General features: G+C 34.3%; 1 protein-coding gene across 1 annotated transcript in view; it reads left to right on the forward strand.

Moving 5' to 3' along the window:
• LOC111089847 (ubiquitin carboxyl-terminal hydrolase 43-like) overlaps window positions 1-11,976 on the forward strand; it is a gene marked incomplete at its 5' end in the record, with an annotated part of 19,113 nt that overhangs the window by 4,115 nt on the left and 3,022 nt on the right. The window contains 5 exons of the mRNA XM_022403023.1: window positions 252-442; window positions 3,358-3,484; window positions 4,406-4,525; window positions 8,412-8,674; window positions 11,778-11,971. Of these exons, the coding sequence (XP_022258731.1) occupies window positions 252-442; window positions 3,358-3,484; window positions 4,406-4,525; window positions 8,412-8,674; window positions 11,778-11,971 (895 nt within the window). The remainder of the gene's footprint in view (window positions 1-251; window positions 443-3,357; window positions 3,485-4,405; window positions 4,526-8,411; window positions 8,675-11,777; window positions 11,972-11,976) is intronic.

The following is an 11,976-nucleotide window of genomic DNA, read 5'->3' on the forward strand; positions in this document are numbered from 1 at the left end:
ATAAACAGTCACAAGAACGTCGAATCTGAATCACTTGAAAAAAACACGGGGGAGCTTAACTTTTTTCCAGGTGTATATTTATTAAGTATAAGCGTTAGTACCTGGCTAAACTGATGTACATATTTCTCTTTCTTGGTGGTTTTCACTTAGTAAGTAGGGAACAATATTTTTCATAAACGGATACTTTATAGATAAACAGAATTGTGGTTCTGAATAGCTACAGGGGCCAATAATATCATCTGTTTTGTTAGAACATTGGAATTGTGCTACGTTTGAGGGTTATTGGTGGACTTTCTGGCAAATGTTACTTACCCAGTGACGTGGACCACCCATTGTACATGCCAACTGTTGACCATGCTTTGGAAGCTTTGGAAGCCACCACTCTAACAGGGCCACAACATTTGAAGTTGATAGTGGAATGGGATCAGGAGACAAAGGAGGAGTATGAATATCATGTTGTTTTTCTTTCAAGTATTAATTCTTCTGTAATTGATACATACAGCTTGTCAACTCTATATAATAACTACAGTAGAATGACTGGATCTAAAAACTATAACTTTTTAAATCATGTTACTGTGTTATAATCCTCAAACATTTTTACTGTTGTTCAGCTTCTTCATTAATGATTTCATCATTTTTCCAGAACTGTTTTTAATGTAAATATATTTATCTGTAAATTTCACATGTTATTAGATATTTTAAAGGTTTAATTTTATTTGTGCATTAAAAGCTCACCTCCTATCACACCCAAGCTATATCGATCATTGTCTGCCCTCTAAGCATTGCTAGAAACATTTTTGCTGCAATCCTTAGACTAGCCTTTATACCCCATCAGTTCTGTGGCATTTCTGAGCATGTACATATCATGTGACTACTCTCCACCAATAGTATTGCACCATATATACTGGTGCAGCTAGCTCCCTCTACTATTCCCGCTCAATCCTCACTTTCTCGATTGACACACCATTGTTTAGATGTGTGTGTGACTGCCATTTATAAATTTGCTTCTTTGCCAATTCAATTGTTTTTTGCATTTACTTCATGATACCGAATTACAAGAAATTATTGTATGAAATTACGATTAACGTAAGTGACGACTTCCCAGGGATTCTTACATATATTCAGCCGGCAATTTCTTCTTCATTTCATGTGACAATATTTCTGAGGAAGAATATAAACAATGAGTAGACACTTTGGATTCTATTCTTCCGGCACCTTCCACCTGTTGCCATGCTGCCATGACATGTTCTTTAATTAAGAATTATTATTCTTCTCAGGGGATCTGTGGTAAGTTTTCAACATATACACCTCGTTGATATAACCATGGTAGGTGCGGTTCAGATGCCCTTTGTGTGGCTTTGCACTTATTTACACGTGGGGGTATTATATATTTCATATCGTCAGTGCTTGGACTTTGGTAATTTCAATATTTATGCGTCATTTGTCACCTAAGTTACTTTAGATGAATTGTAAGTTAGGTATCGATTATTACTTTACATTTTCAGTAAAGTCAATCGTTTTGCACGTTCGTTAATATTACATACTTTGTAGACTTGGCAACTTTGATGGTTTTGTTAGTTTGTTATTAATAAGTACTTTACCCAAGTATGTTTAGATTGTGTCAGTTACATGTCATTACTACTAATAAGTAGTGAAGTTTACATGTTCATTATTATTACATTCTTTGTGGGCTAGGTACATTTAGATGGTTTATCTGTTTTATATTTATAAGTACCTTGTTCACTAGGTATGTTTAGATAGTTGGTACTTTACATATCATTACTACTTGTAACATATAATTCATTGTTCTATTTGAAGAATTTTTTTTCTTTCATCATTGTTAGATAAGTGCCCTCTCATCCTCATTTTCGTCAGGGTAGAACTTACTTCAGTGTCTTTATTCAGATATTTATGCCTTTAATGTTACCCGCATCCTTTACCATTCCTCCTATGTCATCCATTATCCCAACCGGTCCTTCCTTCCTAGGACCTATGCTGTCATTTTAGGTGGTTTGGCTTTCCCACCCATTTCCCAACTGTCCTCCCATTCTGATCCTGATCGGTTTCCTTGTCCAGTTCACTTCTTAAGGAGATGCATCCTGCCTCCTGGAACCCTTTTGTTTCCTGTCCCCAGTCATGCCTATCCCCTTGAAGTTTTTACCCGGGTGGACCGCACTTGACAAAATAACTTAGTCAGTTATAAAAGGTGTTTCCCCTGGATGTATTTTTGCTTGGGCAGACATCACTCAAGAAAATAACTTAATCAATTAAGATGCATTTCCCCTGGATGTTTTTGCCCAGGGGACCTCAGTGGAACAACTACCTTAATTAATTGTTATCATCAAACTTCCTACTTGCACTTCCCCTGGATGTTTTTTTTGCCTGTTAGGACCACTCTCGACAATTTTCTTAATCAGTTGATATCTTCAGGTATAGATCACATGTTGTTATTCCGTTTCTCACACTAGTACAATTTCAAGCACAATCCTGTATGAAACAGAACATCCAGCCCTATCAACGCTTGTTCAGTACTGTAAGTATTAATACCGCATTCAATTTTGTCTATTTTTCCATTCCACCCATTTTGTGTTATATTCCTGTTTCCTGGGTGAAAAGCACACCTGTTCCAGAAGTAGTGCGGTACCCCACTGGTGTGCTTCATTTTCATCTCATAGCACACCAATTCATTCTAAACGGTTGCTTTCCACTTAATTTGATATTCGTACACCTAAACCAGCCCCTCCACCTTTTCCATGTGAGATTCTGTTTTTGTGTGAGAGGAGGTAAGACTGTTTTGGAAGTTAACATTTTCTTACACTGAAAATTTATTTCCAATAGGTACCTACCTCCTGTCACACACTTCCTCCCCCTTCCTACCCATCCCAGTGTTTTTATGTTAATACCTGTCAATTCTCAAAAGTGAGGATTGAGTGGGAATAGCAGAGGGAGCTAGTTGCGCCAGTATCGGTGACACAATACTATTGGTGGAGAGTAGTCACATTATCTGTACATGTTCAGAAATGGTGCGAAACTGATGGGGTATAAAGACCGATGCCCTGGTGGCAAAAATGTTTTTAGCAATGCTTAGAGGGCAGACAACGATCGAGACAGCTTTGTGTGAGAGGAAGTATCTATCAGAAATACGTTTTTAATGTAAGGAAATGTTAACTTTAACATTCTAAACCCAATGTAAAACTTTTGTTTCTTTTCAACTTGAGTTGTTAGTTTATGGACAAAATCCAGACTGTTGCTTACTGACAAAAATTAAAGACTTGGCTTGACAGTTTAAAACTGTTTATTTTACAGTTTGAAAACTAAGACATTTTTATTGTCTTACCTGAATCTGTACTTTTTCAGAATGATCAGTGATGTAGAAGTCCTTATGGAAGTAGATCCTAGTGTTCAGAAACTAAGAAACCAACAAAAACAGGTGCCTAAAGTAACTCTAGATGAGTGTTTCCAACATTATTTTGTGGAAGAAAAGGTTAGTATAAAACAATAGACAAGTTGAAAGGCATATGTGACTATAACGTAATGTTATGTTTGTATCAGAAACAAGAATATAAAAGTCGAGGGCACTAATCACTGTCCGATGGGTAAATTAATATTTTCAGCTTGATGCTGGTAGCATCGACTCGAGTTTAAGGAGTTAAAAGAAAAGCTTCATTTTGGTAATACGGTCATACAGTTTGTACTTTGTTATACTCAAAATCTTTGAAGTATTTGCAAATGTATACCAACGGTTAAAGATATATAAACACGTGAAAGTAAAAAAGAGAAATTAGGCATAAAAAATTGTTAGCTTGGAATTATTGTTAGTATTATTATTATTAAATACTAATTAGATATCGTACGTAACTAATATATGATATAATTTTCCCTAGAATAATATCTTTCAAATTTATTTATATGCACCAAATTGCACATGGGTCCATGACGTGTCAGTTACAGGAATCCTTAATAATGTACGATTCACACAAAAAATATCATCAATTAAAATCATTAATTACTGCTGGAGTTTCCTATGTATTTTACGTATAAAAAAAAAGAGTGATTTCACCCAGTTTGCTGTGTCGTATCACTTCTTTACGCTGAGTGTTACGATAGAAAAAAATATACTTAATATAATGTAGTACGTGGACCTTGCTGATAGGGAATGACATAAATAGAAGTCAGAAATTTATTGTTAAAAATTTTTATTCTCGTTACATGTTCCCGTAGCTAACATGAGACTTTTTATATGTTAGCCAGAATTAACGGTCAGTGTATTTGAAACAGAAGTTTAAAACTTTTGATACATATTTCAGAAGCTCACTACGTTTGGCTTTAATTTGTTAGTGTGCTCATTTTACTCAGAATCTCGTATTTTATTTCTCTGTATGATTAAGTCATATTTTTTCATAAGCTTGGAGAGGACAATGCTTGGATGTGTCCTTCGTGCCGCCAACATCAACTAGGGGTGAAACAACTCAGCCTGTGGTCCTGTCCTGATTATTTTATTATTCATCTCAAACGGTTCAGACAGGTAATTATTTGTGACTTACCTTTTTATATTATCTTGACCCATTGTTCGTGTTTTATAAAATATTGCATATTATAGTGGTGCCTATACTACAGTAGAAAATACAAGACATACATTTAGAAGTAGTAATAGGTATACCAATACAAAGAAACATGTATGTTTATGTGTTATATGTTTATTCATTTACAATGTCTCTCAGTGGGTTAGTGGTAAGTTTATGGACTTCCAGTGCTAAAATCCAGGGTTATATTCCTTGTAGTGGACAGAGTGCAGATAGCTACTTGTGTAACTTTGTACTAAAAATGTTACAACAGTACTTTCTGGTGTTTATTTGATTTAAAAATTTAAGCATTAAGATTATACATTTAAAGCAATGATGTTTTTTTATTCACTTCATGTTTCTTTACAAAGGGAACTTGTCATCTTAGCAGCATATAATTATATATATTGTATCTTTTTTTCAGTAGTATAGGTTTATAATTTTTTTATCATTGTAAATAACTTATTTTGCTGCAATCATAAAATCGTCTTGTATCTAATAATACATTAAAGATACTTGTGCAGGAATATTTCTCTAATGAATTCATTTTAAACATTAAACATTCCAACTGAGTTTTGAAAAATGGTATTCAATGTATAACATCTCTCTCTCTGCCCCCTGGTGGCTCAATGGTAAGTCTTAGGGCTTATAATGCTAAACAGTCTGGTTTTAATACTTGCATTGGGCACAGTACAGATAACCCATTGTATATCTTTATGTATAACAACAAAACATTTCTCTCTCTCTCTTAAATGCCTCCCCAGTAGTTCGGCAATAAGTCTGAAGGATTCTACTGCTAAAAACTGGGTTTTAATACCCCTGGTGGGCACAACACAGATAACCCATTGTGTAGTTTTTTTTGTTTCACTACAAGCAAACTCTCTTGTGTTTCATTAAAAATTGAACTTGCCTTTTGTCATATACTTTTAGAAAAAAAAGGATGTTTATAAAACACATGTATCTCCCTTAATCTTCATTAAAGACTTGCTTGCCATTATCAGTTTTCTTTATGTGTATGAAAAGTTGTTTACATTATTTTTACATGGGATAAAAAAAAATGCTGGTATAAACTAAAACATCAAATCTTGGGCATCAAAGAACTTTTAATAGTTACCTTCATTTAGAATTTATTTCTTCAGAAGAATAATGAATGTTATGCTTGGTGTTTAAATGTATCACAGCTTTATGGAATTTCTAGGATATTTAATGACATCTGAGGATTGTAACCCTACTTTGTAACATCACGACTGATGTACGAAAGATTGTAACCCTACTTTGTAACATCAAGACTGATCTCCAAAAGATCGTAACTTTATTTTGTAACATAAAGATTAATGTCTGAAAGATTGTGACTCAATTGTGTAACATCAGGACTGATGACTAAATGATTGTGACCTTATTTCATAAAATTCAGAATGATGATTGATAGATTGTTTGACACATCTTCGTAACATCAAGACACGTATGAAATATTATGCGGTCTTCATCGTTTGGTAGCCTAGTTATCCATGAAAGTAAGGCAACTGTAGAAATGATTCAATCTAAGTTATGGCAGAGTTTCTTATTATCATTGATTCACCTAAAACAACAAAAGCTGCATCAGGACAGACTTTTTAAACTTTGCCACCAAAGTTTGATTTTATTTGCCCAAGTGGTAATATAATCATTATTAACATTGTACATATCTTAACCAGTAAGATAGTTGACACGAGTCTAACTTGAGCCTTCTAATCTGCTTCTCAATCCAGTTCAATAAACGTAACTCTTATAAACGCAAGTTAATGAGCTACGTAATCCTCACGATCCAGCAAGTAAAGAACCTGCATTGCCTTCTAATCTGCTTCTCAATCCAGTTCAATAAATGTAACTCTTATAAACGCAAGTTATTGAGCTACATAATCCTCACGATCCAGCAAGTAAAGAACCTGCATTGCCTTCTAATCTGCTTCTCAATCTAGTTCAATAAATGTAACTCTTATAAACGCAAGTTAATGAGCTACGTAATCCTCACGATCCAGCAAGTAAAGAACCTGCATTGCCTTCTAATCTGCTTCTCAATCCAGTTCAATAAACGTAACTCTTATAAACGCAAGTTAATGAGCTACGTAATCCTCACGATCCAGCAAGTAAAGAACCTGCATTGCTGAGACAAGATTTCTCAGGAAAAATAGAACCAAAATTAAAAAAATAAAAATAATCAGCTCTCCTATACAGACACAGTGCAGAACTCGGGGCAGTGACTGAATATGTAACAAGGATTTGAATATTATCCTTGTCACCATCAGCTTGAAGAACAGAGAAATATAAAATAAAATCTCTTTGTAGAATTGTATAAAACTAGACTATATTGAAACTACAATAACACAATCAGTTAATTGTTGAAAAACAAGCAGATAAAAACCATGATTTCCAAGTCTTTGGCGAGGCATGGGTTTGTGGTTAGTGTACCAAGACTGGGAATCTGAAAATTCATGATTTGTCTCCTGTTGCCTTGACAACATGCTGTGGATACTCCAATAAAAGTATTTTTGGGTAGGATGAGGCTACAACCACAATTAACATCTTTGGGTAGGATGAGGCTACAACCACAATTAACATCTTTGGGTAGGATGAGGCTACTGCCACAATTAACATCTTTGTGTAGGATGAGACTACAACCACGATTAACATCTTTGGGTAGGATGAGGCTACAACCACAATTAACATCTTTGGGTAGGATGAGGCTACAACCACAATTAACATTTTTGGGTAGGATGAGGCTACAACTACAATTAGCATCTTTGGGTAGGATTAGGCTACAGCTACAATTAACATCTTTGAGTAGGATGAGGCTACAACCAAAATTAACATCTTTGGGCAGGATGAGGCTACAACCACAATTAGCATCTTTGGGTAGGATGAGGCTACAACCACAATAAGTATCTTTGGGTAGGATGAGACTACAACCACAATTAACATCTTTGGGTAGGATGAGGCTACAACCACAATTAACATCTTTAGGTAGGATGAGGCTACAACCACAATTAGCATCTTTGGGTCAGGGGGAGACATAGAGGCCCTCAGGGGTTGACACAGAAACAAGTTACATCCAATTGGTGATCCCCATGTATTATTCCCTTGGGGCTCTAAGGGTACATTTCAGATTTGGTGATAATTAATCCAGCAGTTCACTGGTTATATACAGACACATGTTTGTCAGATAATGTTTGAGATGACTTTGTGAACATACTAAGTTCACTGAAACTACGTTTATGTCAGAAACTCTGAATCGTGGAATTAGAGAGAAAATAGTTACCAAGCTATGCATACAAGTATAAAGAAATAGCTTTTATCCTTGGAAAATAAAGTAGTTACATATATATATATATATATTGCTGTTAAATGGCTACTTCATTTCTTTAGAGGTGATGTATGATCAAGTTACACTACTCATAGTAAGAAAAAACGTTTCTGTTACATGGTTAATTTAATCTTCAAAGAATCACCATAACGTTGTTTACGTACTGCTAGTAAAGGTACCTGCACCATTTATTGGTTTCAGTAGGTATAGTAGGATGACTCGTACCACTAGCAGTAGCAACTAGGAAAAATTTGAATCGCTATGAAACTGTAAAGATGAGAAAATGAATGAAGTGGGGGGGGGGTGTGTAAAAGATTCCTCTGTAGCATACTCAAGAACCCTTGAAAGTATTATGATGATCAGATCTTTGGAAGTTAGCAAATGTTTTTATAAGCAGACAAACATAAGTTTAATTCTATAGTATAGATTAGTCTTTTATGATATGCCATTTCAACTTTAGCTCATAATTAAATCATTTTTTTTAAGTTTAAGTAAAAATTTTGTTCCAGTCCTCCAGTCAACGTACCAAGTTAAAAAGCCTAGTAGAATTTCCTGTTTCGGGACTAGACATGGCTCCATATGTTGCTCAAAGGAATCCCATCCTGATCAACAGTCATCCCAATGGAATGTGGACGTGGTCCCCCTGGAAACGTCCAAGGACACAGAACTTCACTTATCCTGAAGAAAATGTGTATGAGTTATATGCAGTTTGTAATCACCATGGAAACATGCAAGCAGGACATTATACAGGTAAACTTAATGATGAATTTTTGTGTGTTACACAGCTCAATTTTGTGTTCAGTTATTGAAAATACAGATTCAATTGGAGCTGATAAATAATAGTTTTTATTTCCTGAATTTGCATTTAAAAAACTGATTTTGTGTAGTAAAAACTTGTATCTATACGGTATAACCATGATTATGATGGCTCACAACATTTTTTGACATTTGCTGAAGACTTCCTCAACTAATTACAGGGTAGTATCAGCATGGGTGAAATTCTGCCCGGATGCAGTACTGAGACTTATTTCAATATTTTTACTCCGTATTAGGTCTTATTTCAATACCTGTATGCAGTACTGGGGCTTATTTGATCTGTTTTTCATCCAACTCGCATGCCTTCCATTGTAATGTCAGAAAGCAGAGACCTTACGACGTATAGAATCGAAACAGTCATTAAATATTCTTCCAATGAACCAGTAAATGGCCTAATGATATTATTTCTTGTTGACAGCAAGATCATAAGGATGAAGTACTTAACAGCTTTGATGTCAATCGTTATTAAACCAAACTGATTGGGTACTTTAATCTAGCTGTGCGAATTGTATTATTCGTCAATAATGATAAATATATCTAAATCATGCATTTTTTTTTTTGGCTGAGGTGCTGTGATCAGTACTTGCCTCTGATAATAGCTCATATAATTTCTTTTTGTTGTTCAGTGGAATGGGAAGGAAAAGAAACAAAAAACATACGAGGGAAGTTTACAGTTATGAAATTTTAAAGTTAGTTCTCTGTTTAACCCTCTCCAGATGGGTCACGGGTCAAAGGCCATGTCATCGCGTTTGTTGATTTGCATTCAAAATTTTATTGAACTACTATTTCATGAACTTATGTCAGTAAGTTTGGTATCAAACTGTAGATTATAATTCAAGTTTTAGTATTATACCTTATTTCATTTCTTAATTTAAAAGTCAATATTAAAAAAAACAACAGTGAAACATCGATTTTTGTGTGTTACGTGGTATGTTGAATGCAGCACTGGTTCAGATTAGATGTTTGTGATGTCTAAATACTAAGTCTATAGTTTCATACGAATTAGGAACTCAAATTACCGAAATTGACAAGCTAGAATATAAAATAAGAACCTCCTATCTTTTCTATTTGCTGAGATATCACTCATGTACTGAATCAAACACAATGGCCCCGCTCACCTCTTTCCATTTTTGGAAACGGTGTCTTATATATACTTACTTCAATATATGACATGTGAATAACCAATTAAAAGCTCAGAATGCCCCCCTAGTGGCTTTATCAGCCATTTTCCAGTGTTAGGATGCCATCTTGTTCTTTCGAGCCAAGGTTTCAAGGAGGTAGATTGTTTCTTTAGTCTGCTCAAAATTTCATGTTTTTTTTAGACCCAAATACAGCTTAGTTACTAAGCTTGATAAATTATAGTGGAATCCTTGGTACTGATTTAGTAATTTATGATTTTTTTGGTTATTCGACTGTATATATGAAAAGTATTATTTCATTTCACATCCTCCACGTGTAAAATTTTATAAGGCTTAGCAACCTAAGACAAGCAACAAACAAGTACAAAGGTCATAACTAGAAGAGATAATTGTTTGCTTTACTTCTTCATTTACCGTTCTCTGTTTTAAGAAAAATAAGTTTAAGAACTTATTTGTAAATAGTAATAATCTATATACATATGTAATGTACAATAATTGAAATGTGACTGTATTTTACAAAATACTAGTTTACTAAAACACAGCTAAGACAAGTTACTTTGTACAGACTAAAGGTCAATTTCATATTATTGGATACGGTAACATAAGAGCACGTGTGCCGCATCATTGTAACTTCTGTCTTGTTAGCCATGCATGGCTGAAAGGTCAATATAATAAAAATGATAAATATATATATATAACATTGTAGTAGTACCCTAAAGTAAACACTATCAAAATCTTGTTTGGCATTGTAAAACTATTTTTCTTTAAAGTTTTGTAACAAAAACAAAGATTATAAACAGAATGGTCAAAATATTCTGTGAAGTAAATACTTATGTATATTTTGGATCATGGTATTACTGTCAAGTCTGCTTATGTCTTTGTTATATTTTAATGAAGCATGATTGTGTACTGGGATTGATACAAGAGAAATAATTATAGCCTCGAAAGATACCGAGAAAAGACCTTGAGATTAAAGGTGGACAAACACTGTTCCAATCATTGTAATTGTGAGCCAACCACATATCACAAATAGCACTTGATTAATGCATAGGCCACCTTGGCCTAGAGCCCCGGCCATACGGGGGCCCCACTGGCCACCAAATTAAAAAATTATGGTTTGTAAAACTACCAGAATAGAGACAAGAGTGAGGTTTTTTTGTTTTGTTTTTTCTTCTTGTTCCCAAATATTACTTGTGCCCCACTAAACCTTAATCTGGCCGTGATAGAATTTTTATCAGGATCCTGAAGAATTGCTTATTTAATTCAAGTCTGTATGAGTTCAAAAGCTATTTCCTGTTGTGATTTAATTCCTAAATATAAAAATTAATTCAGTTAAGTAACAATAAAACTTCAAGAATATTTAATGTCATTTTGTATGAACAGGAAGTGTTGTTTTAGTGTAAAGGGGAAGTGTTAAGTGTGTATTAGTGTATATGTAAAGTGTTGTCAGTTGTAGACGAGAAGTGTTATGTTTACATTAGTGTATGTGTGAAGTGTTATGTTTATATTAGTGTATCTGTGAAGTGTTATGTTTATAATAGTGTATGTGTGAAGTGTTGTCAATTTGTGTAGACAAGAAGCATTATGTGTGTATTAGTGGATGTGTGAAGTGTTGTCGGTTTGTGTAGATAAGAAGTGTTATGTTTATATTAGTGTATATGTAAAGTGTTGTCAGTTGTAGACGAGAAGTGTTATGTTTACATTAGTGTATGTGTGAAGTGTTATGTTTATATTAGTGTATGTGTGAAGTGTTATGTTTATATTAGTGTATGTGTGAAGTGTTGTCGGTTTGTGTAGACAAGAAGTGTGATGTGTGTATTAGTGTATGTGTGAAGTGTTATGTTTATATTAGTGTATGTGTGAAGTGTTATGTTTATATTAGTGTATGTGTGAAGTGTTGTCAGTTATCCTTGATTACAGTAATGGTGTGAGTGGTATATTTGATTACAGTAATGGTGTGAGTGGTATATTTGATTACAGTAATGGTGTGAGTGGTATATTTGATTACAGTAATGGTGTGAGTGGTATCTTTGATTACAGTAATGGTGTGAGTGGTATATTTGATTACAGTAATGGTGTGAGTGGTATATTTGATTACAGTAATGGTGTGAGTGGTATA

The sequence above is a fragment of the Limulus polyphemus genome, unplaced genomic scaffold (assembly GCF_000517525.1).
Source record: "Limulus polyphemus unplaced genomic scaffold, Limulus_polyphemus-2.1.2 Scaffold7609, whole genome shotgun sequence".
NCBI classification, from domain to species: domain Eukaryota; kingdom Metazoa; phylum Arthropoda; class Merostomata; order Xiphosura; family Limulidae; genus Limulus; species Limulus polyphemus.